This window comes from Myiozetetes cayanensis, unplaced genomic scaffold (genome assembly GCF_022539395.1).
Source record: "Myiozetetes cayanensis isolate MyiCay16 unplaced genomic scaffold, myiCay2020 scf498, whole genome shotgun sequence".
Taxonomy (NCBI): Eukaryota; Metazoa; Chordata; class Aves; order Passeriformes; family Tyrannidae; genus Myiozetetes; species Myiozetetes cayanensis.
In genome coordinates, this window is record NW_026087740.1 from 16,882 (window position 1) to 33,658 (window position 16,777).

Genomic DNA, 16,777 nt, shown 5'->3' on the forward strand with positions numbered 1-16,777 from the left:
TCCACACAAAACCCTCCAAACCCACTCAAAAACCACATAAAACTCTCCAAACCCACTCAAAACCAACCAAAAAATCACATAAAATCCACTCCAAACCCACTCAAAAACACCCAAAAATCAAAAATAAAACCCTCCAAACCCACTGAAACCCACTCAAAAACCCACCCAAAACCCTCAAAACCCACTCAAAACCACCCAAAAAATCACATGAAGCCCTCCAAACCCACTCAAAACCCCACAGAAAACCCTCCAAACTCAACCAAAAATTCACAGAAAACTCTCCAAACCCACTCAAAAACACTCAAAAAATCCACATAAAACTCTCCAAACCCACTCAAAAACACCCAAAAAATCACACAAAACCCTCCAAACCCACTCAAAAACACCCAAAAACCCACATAAAACCCTCCAAACCCACTCAAAACCACTCAAAAAAATCACACAAAACCCTCCAAACCCACTCAAAACCCTCCAAACCCACTCAAAAACACCCAAAAACCCACTCAAAACCACCCAAACCCACTCAAAACAACCCAAACCCACTCAAAACCACTCAAACCACATAAAAGCCTCCAAACCCACTCAAAAACACCCAAAAAATCACAGAAAACCCTCCAAACCCACTCAAAAATTCACATAAAATCCTCAAAACTCACTCAAAAACACCCAAAACCCCAAAAAAACCCCTTCAAATCCACACAAAAACACCCAAAAAATAACAGAAAACCCTCCAAACCCACTCAAAACCCACAGAAAACCCTCCAAACCCACTCTAAACCCACATAAAATCCTAAAAACCCACTCAAAACCCCACTCAAAACCCTCCAAACCCACTCAAAAACACCCAAAAACTCACATAAAATCCTAAAAACCCACTGAAAATCACCCAAAACCCACATAAAATCCTCCAAACCCACTCAAACCCACCCACTCAAAAATTACATAAAACCCTCCAAACCCACTCAAAAACACCCGAAAACCCACTCAAAAAAACCCAAAACTCCACATAAAATCCTCAAAACCCACTCAAAAACACCCAAAAAATCACAGAAAAACCTCCAAACCCACTCAAAACACCCAAAATTCCAAACAAAACCTTCCAAACCCACTAACAAACATCCAAACCCACTCAAAACCACTCAAAAATCACATAAAACCCTCCAAATCCACTCAAAACACTCAAAAAAATCACATAAAAGCCTCCAAACCCACTCAAAAACACCCCAAAAATCAAACACTCAAAACCCACTCAAAACCCTCAAACCCACTCAAAAACCACCCAAAAAATCACAGAAAACCCTCCAAACCCACTCAAAAATCCACACAAAACCCTCCAAACCCACTCAAAAACACCCAAAAAATCAAAATAAAACCCTCCAAACCCACTCAAAAACAACAAAAAATACTCAAAACCCACTCAAAAACACCCAAACCGACTCAAAAACCACCAAAAAATCACATAAAACCCTCCAAACCCACTCAAAAATCCACTCAAAACCCTCCAAACCCACTCAAAAAGAACCAAAACCCCACTTAAAACCCTCCAAACCCACTCAAAAACACACAGAAAATCACAGAAAACCAAAAAATCCACTCAAAAACACCCAAAACCCCACATAAAACCCTCCAAACCCACTCAAAACCACCCAAAACTCCACATAAAACCCTCCAAACCCACTCAAAAACACCCAAAAAATCACTCTGGGAAAGAGGCAGGAACAATTCCAAGCTGGAAAAGAAGTAGGAGCAATTCCAAGCTGGAAAAGTTTCCCTGGGAAAGGCAGGAACAATTCCAAGCTGGAAAATTCCAAGCTGGAAAAGTTCCCCTGGTAAAAGCAGGAGCAATTCCAAGCTGATGTTCCAAATCCCATGGATTGGGACCAACAGGATCCTCCCAGGGATCCTGGAGCAGGAGGAAGAACATTCCAAGAATTCCACAGCTCAACAATCCCAGAGAGCAGGAAAATTCCAACAGAGGGAGCTGCAAATCCTCCCTCTGGAATTCCCAGGAAAACCTTCAGTTCAGGTGGATTCAACCCCAGAAATTGGATTGGATCCTAAGGAAGCAAATCCCAAAAATTCCCTGAGGAAATTCCAAGGCAATTCCCTGAATTCCCAGAAAAGGAAAAGCAGGAAGGACTTTTCCTTTGGCTTCCAGTCCTTTTGGGAATCAAATCCTGGAATATTTTTCCAGGCAGGGAAGCCAAGGAAAAGATCCCCAAGGAGCAATCACCGAGGAAATGTCGGGATTGGATGGAAAAATACCCGGATCCAGCTGGAAAATACCGGGAATTCCTTCCATGCCGGTGAATTCCGACTCCAATAAAGCAGATTTTATCCCATGCCAGGCTTGGATTTTATCCCAGATTTTATCACCAAAATCCCCTGGATTTTATCCCAGATTTTATCCCCAAAATCCCCTGGATTTTATCATCAAAATCCCATGGATTTTATCCCAGATTTTATCACCAAAATCCCCTGGATTTTATCCCAGATTTTATCACCAAAATCCCATGGATTTTATCACCAAAATCCCATGGATTTTATCCAAATCCAAAATCCCATGGATTTTATCCCAGATTTTATCAAAATCCCATGGATTTTATCCCAGATTTTATCACCAAAATCCCATGGATTTTATCCCAGATTTTATCATCAAATTATTTAAGGAATTATTTCAGGATCAGGATTTATTTCAGGATAAGGAATTATTTCAGGATCAGGAATTATTTCAGGATCAGGATTTATTTCAGGATCAGGAATTATTTAAGGAATTATTTCAGGATCAGGAATTACTTCAGGAATTATTTCAGGATCAGGAATTATTTAAGGAATTATTTCAGGATAAGGAATTATTTCAGGATCAGGAATTATTTAAGGAATTATTTCAGGATAAGGAATTACTTCAGGAATTATTTCAGGATAAGGAATTATTTCAGGAATTCTTTCAGGATCAGGAATTATTTAAGGAATTATTTCAGGATAAAGAATTATTTCAGGATAAGGAATTATTTCAGGAATTATTTCAGGACCAGGATTTATTTCAGGATCAGGAATTACTTCAGGAATTCTTTCAGGATCAGGAATTACTTCAGGATCAGGATTTATTTAAGGATTTATTTCAGGATCAGGATTTGTTTCAGGACAAGAATTATTTCAGGATCAGGATTTATTTCAGGATAAGGAATTATTTCAGGATTTATTTCAGGATCAGGATTTATTTAAGGAATTATTCCAGGATCAGGAATTACTTCAGGAATTATTTCAGGATCAGGAATTATTTAAGGAATTATTTCAGGATCAGGAATTATTTCAGGATAAGGAATTATTTAAGGAATTATTTCAGGATCAGCAATTATTTCAGGATCAGGATTTATTTCAGGATCAGGAATTATTTCAGGATCAGGAATTATTTCAGGATCAGGAATTATTTAAGGAATTATTTCAGGATAAGGAATTATTTAAGGAATTATTTAAGGATCAGGATTTATTTCAGGATAAGGAATTATTTAAGGAATTATTTTAGGATCAGCATTTCTTTCAGGATCAGGATTTATTTCAGGATCAGGAATTACTTCAGGAATTATTTCAGGATCAGGATTTATTTCAGGATCAGGAATTACTTCAGGAATTCTTTCAGGATCAGGATTTATTTCAGGAAGTGCCCCAGGTCCCCCAGAGCACTTTTGGGAAGCAGGAATCCCAAATGAATCCCATTTTTTTTGTGGGAAGTGGAAGGGGCTGTGATCCCAATCCCATTATCCATGTTTTCCATTATCCATGGAAAACAAAGCTGTGTTGTATCCAAGCCCTCTGCTCTGGGAGATCATGGAAAAGCATCCAACTTATTCCCTCTTCTCCTGCTTCTCCCAGATCCCAAATCCTCCTCCCAGCATTCCCAAATCCTCCTCCCAGCATTCCCAAATCCCTCCAGAGAGAAAATCCCTTCGGCCTTCTCCTCCCACAAAAAGCTTCTCCCACAAAATTCCCGCCTTTCCATGGAATTTGGGTGGGAAGGGAGCGGAAAAATCCTGGAATTCCAACCCTCCTTCCAAGGGCAGGGACATCTCCCACCATCCCAAGCTTTCCTTGGACACTCCCAGAGATTCTCTGGGAATTCCAGCCCAGCCAAGAATTCCTTCCCACTATCCCAAGGCAGTGGGAAACCATTCCCTGTTATCCCATCGCTCCAGGACTTTTCCAAAGTCCCTCATCCAGGAAAAACACGACATCCCAATGGATGGATGGATGGATGGATGGATGGATGGATGGATGGGTGGATGGATGGATGGATGGATGGATGGATGGATGGAAAACAATCCCAAAAATCCACCTGGAGCCACATTCCCAGCCCCACCACGCCCCCAAATCCCTGCCCCAACCATTCCCAAGGAAAAGGGAGCTCCAAATCCATCCCAAACATTCACATTCCAGGTGGGAAAAATCTTCCTGCCCACGGAATTCTCCCTATGGAACACGAGCTGGGAGCCACCAACATTCCAAACAGCATTCCCAACAACATTCCACACCCCTGGGAATGGCAGAGCAGCTCTGGAATTCTGCTCTGAGAATTCCCAAGCCAAGACAACCGGACAGGGATGCAAATTCCCGATTATCCCTCTTAATTATCCCTCTTAATTACGGCAGGTTCCATCAAATCAACCCCCCCTCCAAAATCAGACACGGAAAACGGGATGCAGGGAAGAGATTCCAGAGTTAATTCCCTGTTAACCTGGAATAGCCTCCTAAAGCACACCTGGAAATCCTGGAAAAGCACCTGAAAAACCCAAAGGAACGGCCTTAAAATTCCCTTTGGAATTTTGTGTGTGGAGGAGAAAGGAGGAGCCCAAACATTCCCATTAAATCCCTTTGGAATGTTCCCATCCCTACCTTCCTTGGTGGCCACCTGAGTGCTGGTGGGAATTGGGATCCTGCAGATGCTGTGCCTGGACACCTGCCCTGGGATTTTGGGAGAGGAGCGTTTGGGAAAAGCCTCTGGGAAAGGCAGGAACAATTCCAAGCTGGAAAAGCTCCCCTGGGAAAGAGGCAGGAACAATTCCAAGCTGGAAATTCCAAGCTGGAAAAGCCTCTGGGAAAAGCAGGAACAATTCCAAGCTGGAAAAGCCTCTTGGAAAAGTTGGAGAATTCCAAGCTGGAAAAACTCCCCTGGGAAAGGCAGGAACAATTCCAAGCTGGAAAATTCCAAGCTGGAAAAGTTTCCCTGGGAAAGGGGCAGGAACAATTCCAAGCTGGGAATTCCAAGCTGGAAAAGCTCCCCTGGGAAAGGCAGGAGCAATTCCAAGCTGGAAAAGTTTCCCTGGGAAAGGCAGGAACAATTCCAAGCTGGAAAAGCTCCCTCTGGGAAAGGCAGGAACAATTCCAAGCTGGAAAAGCTCCCCTGGGAAAGGCAGGAGCAATTCCAAGCTGGAAATTCCAAGCTGGAAATTCCAAGCTGGAAAAGTTTCCCTGGGAAAGGCAGGAACAATTCCAAGCTGGAAAAGAGGCAGGAGCAATTCCAAGCTGGAAAAGTTCCCTGGGAAAGGCAGGAACAATTCCAAGCTGGAAATTCCAAGCTGGAAAAAGCCTCTGGGAAAGGCAGGAACAATTCCAAGCTGGAAAAGTTTCCCTGGGAAAAGCAGGAGCAATTCCAAGCTGGAAAAGTTTCCCTGGGAAAGGCAGGAACAATTCCAAGCTGGAAATTCCAAGCTGGAAAAGCTCCCCTGGGAAAAGCAGGAACAATTCCAAGCTGGAAAAGTTTCCCTGGGAAAGGCAGGAACAATTCCAAGCTGGAAAAGCCTCTGGGAAAGGCAGGAGCAATTCCAAGCTGGAAAAGTTCCCCTGGGAAAGGCAGGAACAATTCCAAGCTGGAAAAGCTCCCCTAGGAAAGGCAGGAACAATTCCAAGCTGGAAATTCCAAGCTGGAAAAGTTTCCCTGGGAAAAGCAGGAACAATTCCAAGCTGGAAATTCCAAGCTGGAAAAGCTCCCCTGGGAAAGGCAGGAACAATTCCAAGCTGGAAAAGTTTCCCTGGGAAAGGCAGGAACAATTCCAAGCTGGAAAAGCCTCTTGGAAAAGTTGGAGAATTCCAAGCTGGAAAAGCTCCCCTGGGAAAGGCAGGAGCAATTCCAAGCTGGAAATTCCAAGCTGGAAAAGTTTCCCTGGGAAAGGCAGGAACAATTCCAAGCTGGAAATTCCAAGCTGGAAAAGCTCCCCTGGGAAAGGCAGGAACAATTCCAAGCTGGAAATTCCAAGCTGGAAAACTTTCCCTGGGAAAGAGAAGGAGCAATTCCAAGCTGGAAATTCCAAGCTGGAAAAGCCCTGGGAAAAGCAGGAACAATTCCAAGCTGGTGTTCCCAAATCCCATGGATCCTCCCAGGGATCCTGGAGCAGGAGGAAGAACATTCCAAGAATTCCACAGCTCCACAATCCCAGAGAGCAGGAAAATTCCAACAGAGGGAGCTGCAAATCCTCCCTCTGGAATTCCCAGGAAAACCTTCAGTTCAGGTGGATTCAACCCCAGAAATTGGATTGGATCCTAAGGAAGCAAATCCCAAAAATTCCCTGAGGAAATTCCAAGGCAATTCCCTGAATTCCCAGAAAAGGAAAAGCAGGAAGGACTTTTCCTTTGGCTTCCAGTCCTTTTGGGAATCAAATCCTGGAATATTTTTCCAGGCAGGGAAGCCAAGGAAAAGATCCCCAAGGAGCAATCACCGAGGGAATGTCGGGATTGGATGGAAAAATACCCGGATCCAGCTGGAAAATACCGGGAATTCCTTCCATGCTGGTGAATTCCAACTCCAATAAAGCAGATTTTATCCCATGCCAGGCTTGGATTTTATCCCAGATTTTATCCCATCCCATGGATTTTATCACCAAAATCCCCTGGATTTTATCCCAGATTTATCACCAAAATCCCCATGGATTTTATCCCAGATTTTATCACCAAAATCCCATGGATTTTATCATCAAAATCCCATGGATTTTATCCCAGATTTTATCACCAAAATCCCATGGATTTTATCCCAGATTTTATCATCAAATCCCATGGATTTTATCATCAAAATCCCATGGATTTTATCCCAGATTTTATCCCCAAAATCCCATGGATTTTATCACCAAAATCCCATGGATTTTATCCCAGATTTTATCATCAAAATCCCATGGATTTTATCCCGGATTTTATCATCAAAATCCCATGGATTTTATCACCAAAATCCCATGGATTTTATCCCAGATTTTATCATCAAAATCCCCTGGATTTTATCCCAGATTTTATCCCCAAAATCCCATGGATTTTATCATCAAAATCCCATGGATTTTATCATCAAAATCCCATGGATTTTATCCCAGATTTTATCATCAAATCCCATGGATTTTATCCCAGATTTTATCATCAAATCCCATGGATTTTATCCCAGATTTTATCATCAAATTATTTAAGGAATTATTTCAGGATGAGGAATTATTTAAGGAATTATTTCAGGATAAGGAATTATTTCAGGATCAGGATTTATTTCAGGATAAGGAATTATTTAAGGAATCATTTCAGGATCAGGAATTATTTCAGGATCAGGATTTATTTCAGGATAAGAAATTATTTCAGGATTTATTTCAGGATCAGGAATTATTTAAGGAATTATTTCAGGATCAGGAATTATTTAAGGAATTATTTCAGGATCAGGAATTATTTCAGGATAAGGAATTATTTAAGGATAAGGAATTATTTAAGGAATTCTTTCAGGATCAGGAATTATTTCAGGATCAGGAATTATTTAAGGAATTATTTTAGGATCAGGATTTATTTCAGGATAAGGAATTACTTCAGGAATTATTTCAGGATCAGGAATTATATTTCAGGATCAGGATTTTTTTCAGGAATTATTTCAGGATCAGGAATTATTTCAGGATCAGGATTTATTTCAGGATAAGAAATTATTTCAGGAATTATTTCAGGATCAGGAATTATTTCAGGAATTATTTCAGGATCAGGAATTATTTCAGGAATTATTTCAGGATCAGGAATTACTTCAGGAATTCTTTCAGGATCAGGATTTATTTCAGGATCAGGAATTATTTAAGGAATTATTTCAGGATCAGGATTTATTTCAGGATCAGGAATTACTTCAGGAATTCTTTCAGGATCAGGATTTATTTCAGGATCAGGATTTATTTAAGGAATTATTTCAGGATCAGGAATTACTTCAGGAATTCTTTCAGGATCAGGATTTATTTCAGGAATTATTTCAGGATCAGGAATTACTTCAGGAATTATTCAAGGATCAGGATTTATTTCAGGATCAGGAATTATTTCAGGATTTATTTCAGGATCAGGATTTATTTAAGGAATTATTTCAGGATCAGGATTTATTTCAGGATCAGGAATTATTTCAGGAATTCTTTCAGGATCAGGATTTATTTCAGGAAGTGCCCCAGGTCCCCCAGAGCACTTTTGGGAAGCAGGAATCCCAAATGAATCCCATTTTTTGGGGGAAGTGGAAGGGGCTGTGATCCCAATCCCATTATCCATGTTTTCCATTATCCATGGAAAACAAAGCTGTGTTGTATCCAAGCCCTCTGCTCTGGGAGATCATGGAAAAGCATCCAACTTATTCCCTCTTCTCCTGCTTCTCCCAGATCCCAAATCCTCCTCCCAGCATTCCCAAATCCTCCTCCCAGCATTCCCAAATCCTCCTCCCAGCATTCCCAAATCCCTCCAGAGAGAAAATCCCTTCGGCCTTCTCCTCCCACAAAAAGCTTCTCCCACAAAATTCCCGCCTTTCCATGGAATTTGGGTGGGAAGGGAGTGGAAAAATCCTGGAATTCCAACCCTTCCTTCCAAGGGCAGGGACATCTCCCACCATCCCAAGCTTTCCTTGGACACTCCCAGAGATTCTCTGGGAATTCCAGCCCAGCCAAGAATTCCTTCCCACTATCCCAAGGCAGTGGGAAACCATTCCCTGTTATCCCATCGCTCCAGGACTTTTCCAAAGTCCCTCATCCAGGAAAAACACGACATCCCAATGGATGGATGGATGGATGGATGGATGGATGGATGGATGGATGGATGGATGGATGGATGGATGCAAAACAATCCCAAAAATCCACCTGGAGCCACATTCCCAGCCCCACCACGCCCCCAAATCCCTGCCCCAACCATTCCCAAGGAAAAGGGAGCTCCAAATCCATCCCAAACATTCACATTCCAGGCGGGAAAAATCTTCCTGCCCACGGAATTCTCCCTATGGAACACGAGCTGGGAGCCACCAACATTCCAAACAGCATTCCCAACAACATTCCACAGCCCATGGGAATGGCAGAGCAGCTCTGGAATTCTGCTCTGAGAATTCCCAAGCCAAGACAACCGGACAGGGATGCAAATTCCCGATTATCCCTCTTAATTATCCCTCTTAATTACGGCAGATTCCAGCAAATCAAACCCCCCCCCCAAAAAATCAGACACGGAAAACGGGATGCAGGGAAGAGATTCCAGAGTTAATTCCCTGTTAACCTGGAATAGCCTCCTAAAGCACACCTGGAAATCCTGGAAAAGCACCTGAAAAACCCAAAGGAACGGCCTTAAAATTCCCTTTGGAATTTTGTGTGGAGGAGAAAGGAGGAGCCCAAACATTCCCATTAAATCCCTTTGGAATGTTCTCATCCCTACCTTCCTTGGTGGCCACCTGAGTGCTGGTGGGAATTGGGATCCTGCAGATGCTGTGCCTGGACACCTGCCCTGGGATTTTGGGAGAGGAACGTTTGGGAATGGTCCAAGTTTTTCCACGCGTGGAATTTTTCCTCCGGAGGTGGAAGCGGCTCCTGAGGGAGGTGCTGGGTGAGATGTTCCTCTTATCCATGGGAAATCTGGGAATGGGAAGGTCACACATTCAGCAGGTGGTTGGAATATTCCCAGCCTCCTTTCCCAAAGCTCCAGGGAAAAGGGAGATGTCGAATCCCACCAGGAATCTCTTCGGGATAAAGGGGAGAAGCTCTGAGGGGGAAAATTCCCGGTAAATTGAAGGGAATGGGAGGGATTTCCAGGCAAAGAACAGCTGGAAAAGGAGATGGGGGGTTGGAATTCCACGATTTTTCCACTCCCTTCCCACCCAACCCATTCCTCCTCCCTCTCCCTGCAATTCCACAGCCAGAATTCCCCCGGGATCCCAGGAGGGAAATCCCAAATTTGATGGTTAAATTCCTTCCTGGCTTTCTGATCGAGGGATGGAATCATGGAATTACAGTTGGAATTGCGGTTGGAAAAGAGCTGTGACGTCATCACCGCTTCCCACAGCACTCCCAAGGCCATCCCTGATCCAAGTGCCACATCCAGAGGGATCCCAAATCCCTGCAGGCCCACCCTGAGCAGCTTTTCCAGGAAGGAATATTCCCAATATCCCACTAAACCCCCCCCTGGCACAGCTTGAGGTCGTTCCCTCTCATCCCTGGGAGTGATCCCAAATCCCACCTGGCTCCATCCTCCTGCCAGGGAATTTTAGGGAGCTCTTCCCAATCCCTCTTTTCTCCAGGTTGAGCCTTCCCAACTCCCTGAGCCATTCCCGGTGCTCCAACCCCTTTCCCAGCTCCGTTCTTTTCCCTGGAAAAGCCCCAATCCCTCAATATCCTGGAATATCCTGGAATTCCCACACCTGGCAAGCCCAAAATCCCAGGATTTGAGGTGAATTCCCAACCCTGATCCCTCCCCTGATCCTGCTGGATGGAGTGGGGTCTCCAACTGCCCACAAATCCCAACATTCCCAGTTTTTCCCTCCCCCAGAGGGGTTTTCCCAGCACAATCCACTCCCAGAGAAAGGAGGGAAAGGTGAGGATGGAAAACCTGTGGGAAAACAGGAGCAGGAATCCAGGCAGCAGATTCCCAATCCATTCCATGGATCAATTTTCCAGGGAAATACCACAGATGGTGCTTCCCTCTGGAATGCTGAGCTCCCATTCCTGCTCCATCCCAGGGATTTACGATCCAAGAAACTCCTCCTGCTTTTCCAAGCCCCCCAAAAAAAGGAATTTTCTGGGAATTGGAAAAGAAATCCAATAAAATGCCGAGCCAGGAGCGGTCGGAGATCTCTGGGAATCACAGGAATCCAACTGGGAATTCCCAGCTCCAGGAGGATGTGGAGCTGCTGGAGGAATTCCAGAGGAAACCCTGGAGATGATCCAAGGGTTGGAGCCAGGCTGGGAGAGCTGGGAATGTTCATCTGGAGAAGGGAAACTCCAGGGAAAACTTGGAGCAACTTCCAGGGGCTCCAGGAATTCTGGATTTGGGATGAGGGCTGGAGGGATGGGACACAGGGAATGAATTCCCAGGGTTAGGGGGGATATTGGGATGGAATTCCTGGCTGGGAGGGTGGGGAGGAGGCTGGGCTGGAATTCCCAAAGAATCTCTGGTTGCTCCATCCCTGGAAGTGTCCAAGGAAAGCTTGGAGCAATCTGGGATAGCTGGAGATGTCCCTGCCCATGGCAGGGGTTGGAATTCCAGGATTTTTCTGCTCCCTTCCCACCAAACACATCCCATCATTCCATGATTTCCTATCCCTATCCAAGCCTGATCCTTGTGCTTCCACATCCTGGGCTATCCCAGCTTTTCCCTGTCCCATTCCCAGCCATCCCAGCCATCCCATCCATCCCTGATTTCATCCCCATCCATCCCTGATTCCATCCCTGATTCCATCCCCATCCCTGATTCCATCCCTGATTCCATCCCTGATTCCATCCCATCCATCCCTGATTCCATCCCCATCCCTGATTCCATCCCCATCCCTGATTCCATCCCTGATTCCATCCCATCCCTGATTTCATCCCATCCCTGATTCCATCCCCATCCCTGATTCCATCCCCATCCCTGATTCCATCCCCATCCCTGATTCCATTCCCATCCCTGATTCCATCCCTGATTCCATCCCTGATTCCATCCCTGATTCCATCCCTGATTCCATCCCTGATTCCATCCCCATCCCTGATTCCATCCCTGATTTCATCCCTGATTCCATCCCATCCATCCCTGATTCCATCCCTGATTCCATCCCTGATTCCATCCTTGATTCCATCCCTGATTTCATCCCTGATTCCATCCCCATCCCTGATTCCATCCCTGATTCCATCCCTGATTTCATCCCCATCCCTGATTCCATCCCCCCTCCCTGATTCCATCCCATCCATCCCTGATTCCATCCCTGATTCCATCCCCATCCCTGATTCCATCCCTGATTTCATCCCATCCATCCCTGATTCCATCCCTGATTCCATCCCTGATTCCATCCCTGATTCCATCCCTGATTCCATCCCTGATTCCATCCCCATCCCTGATTCCATCCCTGATTCCATCCCTGATTCCATCCCTGATTCCATCCCCATCCCTGATTCCATCCCTGATTCCATCCCTGATTCCATCCCCATCCCTGATTCCATCCCTGATTCCATCCCTGATTCCATCCCATCCATCCCTGATTCCATCCCTGATTCCATCCCTGATTCCATCCCTGATTCCATCCCATCCATCCCTGATTCCATCCCTGATCCATCCCTGATTCCATCCCCACCCATTCCACGACTCCACAAACCCCTCCTCCTCCCTCTCCCTGCAATTCCACAGCCAGAATTCCCCCGGGATCCCAGGAGGGAAATCCCAAAATCCCACTCACCCCACATTCCCTCTCCTCCTGATGATCTTGGTCCGACTCCTCACTTTGTAGGTGGAGATCGGAGCCTCTCCCGAGGATTTCACCGCGCCCGGAGCAGCCCCGGGAGGAGGAATTCTGGGAGCTGGGGGAAGAACACTGGGATGAGGAATTCCAGGAGTTGGAGGAGGAACAACAGGATGAGGAATTCCAGGAGTTGGATGAGGAATTCCAGGAGCTGGAGGAGGAATTCCAGGATGAGGAATTCCAGGAGCTGGGGGAGGAATTCCAGGAGCTGGGGGAGGAACATTGGGATGAGGAATTCCAGGAGCTGGATGAGGTTTTCCAGGAGCTGGAGGAGGAACATTGGGATGAGGAATTCCAGGAGCTGGAGGAGGAACGCCGGGAGTTGGATGAGGAATGCTGGGATGAGGAATTCCAGGAGCTGGATGAGGAATTCCAGGAGCTGGAGAAGGAACACCAGGCTGAGGAACGCCGGGAGTTGGATGAGGAATGCTGGGATGAGGAATTCCAGGATCTGGAAGTGGAACACCAGGATGAGGAACACCGGGAGCCGGAGTTTTCCGCTGCTCCTGGGATCTCCATCGGAATGCCGAGCCGGAATTGGAGGGCAGGGCCTGCAGGGTGGCCGCTTTCCATTTGTATTTGCTGGGAGAGGCCCCTCCAGGCTTGGACGGCATTCCCGATTTTTTCCCTTTGCTTCCCAAATCCGTCCTGGGGGTGCTTTTGGCTCCTCTTTCCGCCCCGCCCGGGCCTTTCCTGGGGCTCCCCCCCCACCTCCTTCCCAACCTCCAGCTTTTCCCGGGATTTGCCACCCAGGTGTAGCTGCCCCTGCGGAATTTGGGGGATTTTCCGGAGGTGGGAGCTTTGGGAATTCTGCCGGGAATTCCGCCGGGAATTCCACCGGGAATTCCGCTCCCTCCCATCCCAACGGAGGCCACCCCATCATTCCCAAAGAGTTTGGGATGCAGGGGAACATCCCGAATTTCCTCCTGGCTCTTCCCAGGGGGCGACAGCTCCGCTTTGACGACCCGGCCGGAATTCCCAGAATTCCCAGAATTCCCAGAATTCCTGGCCGGCTCCCGCTCCGCGAATCCCAAATTTTCCCGCGGCTCCGATTTCAGCGTCACGGCGCTTTCACTGCCAATTCCAGAGGGGGAGAAGAAGCCACTTCCAGCCCCAATCCCAGGCAGGCAAACGGTCCTGGATGTGGAACTAAAGGATATGGATAGGGAAGCTCTTCCCTCTTCTCCATAGGGAGATCCCGGAATGTTTTTCCCGCCGCTCTCCGGAGTTGTTGTTGTCGTTGCCGCCGCTTCCCGCCCGGAAAACTCCTTGGAATCTCCTCCATCTACAGCTCTCTGCTGCACCTGGATGTCCACCACGATATTCCCGTCCCTGGTGAAATCCACGTGTCTCTCTGGTGACGATTCCGGAGGTTCCACGGCCGGGATGTCGCCGGAATTCCCGAAAATCCGGGAAGCGCTTCCGGCTTCGGAGGCTGAGCCGGGCAGCCGGTTATCCAGGGAATATTTCTTCCTCCAGGAGTGGAAATTCCTGGGGGGTTGGAAATTCCTGGGAAAGGCTCCCCCCCCTCTCTGGTTGTAGGAGCTGCTCCGGGGGTTGTTCCATCTGGGAAGAGGGCGCGGAGAATCCCCGTGGATGTTCCGGTGGCTGTTGATGAGACCTGGGAAAAGAGGGAGAGACAGAGGGGGTGAATCCCAAATCCCACGGGAATTTGGGAGTGCTGGGTTTGGAGAAATCAGGGGGGGAGGGAAAGTTATGGAATTGTGGGATGGTTTGGGTGGGAAGGAGGGGGAAATCATGGAATTGTGGGATGGTTTGGGTGGGAAGGGAAAGTTATGGAATTGTGGGATGGTTTGGGTGGGAAGGGAGGGGGAAAATCATGGAATTGTGGGATGGTTTTGGTGGGAAGGGAGGGGGAAAATCATGGAATTCCAAGCTTCCTGTTGTGGGTAGGGATGCTTCCCACTTTTCCAGGTTGCTCCAAGTGTTCCCAGCCTTGGATACTCCCAGGGATCCAGAGATTCTCTGGGAATTCCAGCCCAGCCTCTCCCCACCAGGAATTCCATCCCAATATCCCACCTATCCATGGGAATTCATTCCCTGTTTCCCAACCCTCCTGCCATTCCCAAACATGGGATTGGTGAGGTTGGAAAATCCCGGATCCCACGGGAATTTGGGAGTGCTGGGTTTGGAGAAATCAGGGTGGGAGGGAAAGTTATGGAATTGTGGGATGGTTTGGTGGGAAGGGAAGGGAAAATCATGGAATTGTGGGATGGTTTGGAGGGGGAAAATCATGGAATTGTGGGATGGTTGGGTGGGAAGGGAGGGGAAAATCATGGAATTGTGGGATGGTTTGGAGGGGGAAAATCATGGAATTGTGGGATGGTTTGGGGGGGAAAATCATGGAATTGTGGGATGGTTTGGGTGGGAGGGAAAATCATGGAATTGTGGGATGGTTTGGGTGGAGGGGGGAAAATCATGGAATTGTGGGATGGTTTGGGTGGGAAGGGAGGGGAAAATCATGGAATTGTGGGATGGTTTGGGTGGGAGGGAGGGAAAATCATGGAATTGTGGGATGGTTTGGGTGGGAAGGGAGGGGAAAATCATGGAATTGTGGGATGGTTTGGTGGGAAGGAGGGAAAATCATGGAATTGTGGGATGGTTTGGGTGGGAAGGGAGGGGGAAAATCATGGAATTGTGGGATGGTTTTGGTGGGAAGGGAGGGGGAAAATCATGGAATTCCAAGCTCCTGTTGTGGGTAGGGATGTTTCCCACTTTTCCAGGTTGCTCCAAGTGTTCCCAGCCTTGGATACTCCCAGGGATCCAGAGATTCTTTGGGAATTCCAGCCCAGCCTCTCCCCACCAGGAGGTTTGGGTGGGAAGGGAAAGTTATGGAATTGTGGGATGGTTTGGGTGGGAAGGGAAGGGAAAATCATGGAATTGTGGGATGGTTTGGAGGGGGAAAATCATGGAATTGTGGGATGGTTTGGGTGGAAAGGGAGGGGGAAAATCATGGAATTGTGGGATGGTTTGGGTGGGAAGGGAAGGGAAAATCATGGAATTGTGGGATGGTTTGGGTGGGAAGGGAGGGAAAATCATGGAATTGTGGGATGGTTTGGGTGGGAAGGGAGGGGGAAAATCATGGAATTCCAAGCTCCTGTTGTGGGTAGGGATGTTTCCCACTATTCCAGGTTGTTCCAAGTGTTCCCAGCCTTGGATACTCCCAGGGATCCAGAGATTCTCTGGGAATTCCAGCCCAGCCTCTCCCCACCAGGAATTCCATCCCAATATCCCACTTATCCATGGGAATTCATTCCCTGTTTCCCAACCCTCCTGCCATTCCCAAACATGGGATTGGTGAGGTTGGAAAATCCAAGCCCAACATTCCCACTGCACTTCCAGAGCCTGCTCCACATCCATAGGGATAATTCCCCTCGGGAATGAGGACTCCCAGTGCTTCCCAACCCTTCCCAGCATGGAATATTCCCAATATCCCACCTGAGCCTGCCCTGGCTTGTTCCCTCTCATCCCATGGGATTGATCCCAAATCCCACCCAGCTCCCCTTTCCTGCAGGGAATGAGAAGATCCCTCCAATCCCAACTTCCCAATTCTCCAGCCCCTTTCCCAGCTCCAAGACTTTTTCCCAGCATTCCTGGATCTTCTCCCTTCTCTTCATCCCTGGAATTCTTGGCTCACTTCCCTCTTCTCCCAAAATTCCTGGGTCTTCTCCCTTCTCCTCCTTCTCCCAAAATTCCTGGATCCTCTTCCCTTCCCCCTTCTCCCAACATTCCTGAGTCTTTTCCCTCTTCTCCCAACATTCCTGGGTCTTCTCCCTTCTCCTCCTTCTCCCAAAATTCCTGGATCCTTTTCCCTTCCCCCTTCTCCCAACATTCCTGAGTCCTTTCCCACCTTCTCCCAAAATTCCTGGGTCTTCTCCCAGAACTCCTGGATCCTCTTCCCTTCCCCCTTCTCCCAAAATTCCTGAGTCTTTTCCCACCTTCTCCCAACATTCCTGGGTCTTCTCCCTTCTCCCAGAACTTCTGGATCCTTTCCCTCTTTTTCCCAGCATTCCTGGGTCCCTTTCCCTCTTTTCCCAGCATTCC

The 16,777-nt window shown here is 47.0% G+C and overlaps 1 protein-coding gene across 1 annotated transcript; it reads right to left on the reverse strand.

Annotated features, from left to right (window-relative positions):
* Positions 1-8,295: 8,295 nt before the first annotated feature.
* Positions 8,296-14,397, reverse strand: LOC126648359 (zinc finger CCCH domain-containing protein 3-like; the record flags this gene model as incomplete). The annotated part of the gene is made up of 4 exons (XM_050331185.1): positions 8,296-9,552; positions 9,664-9,860; positions 12,650-12,775; positions 12,869-14,397. Coding segments are annotated over 4 exons (1,884 nt in total), but the record flags the coding sequence as incomplete, so codon positions are not given.
* Between the last annotated feature and the right edge of the window lie 2,380 nt (positions 14,398-16,777).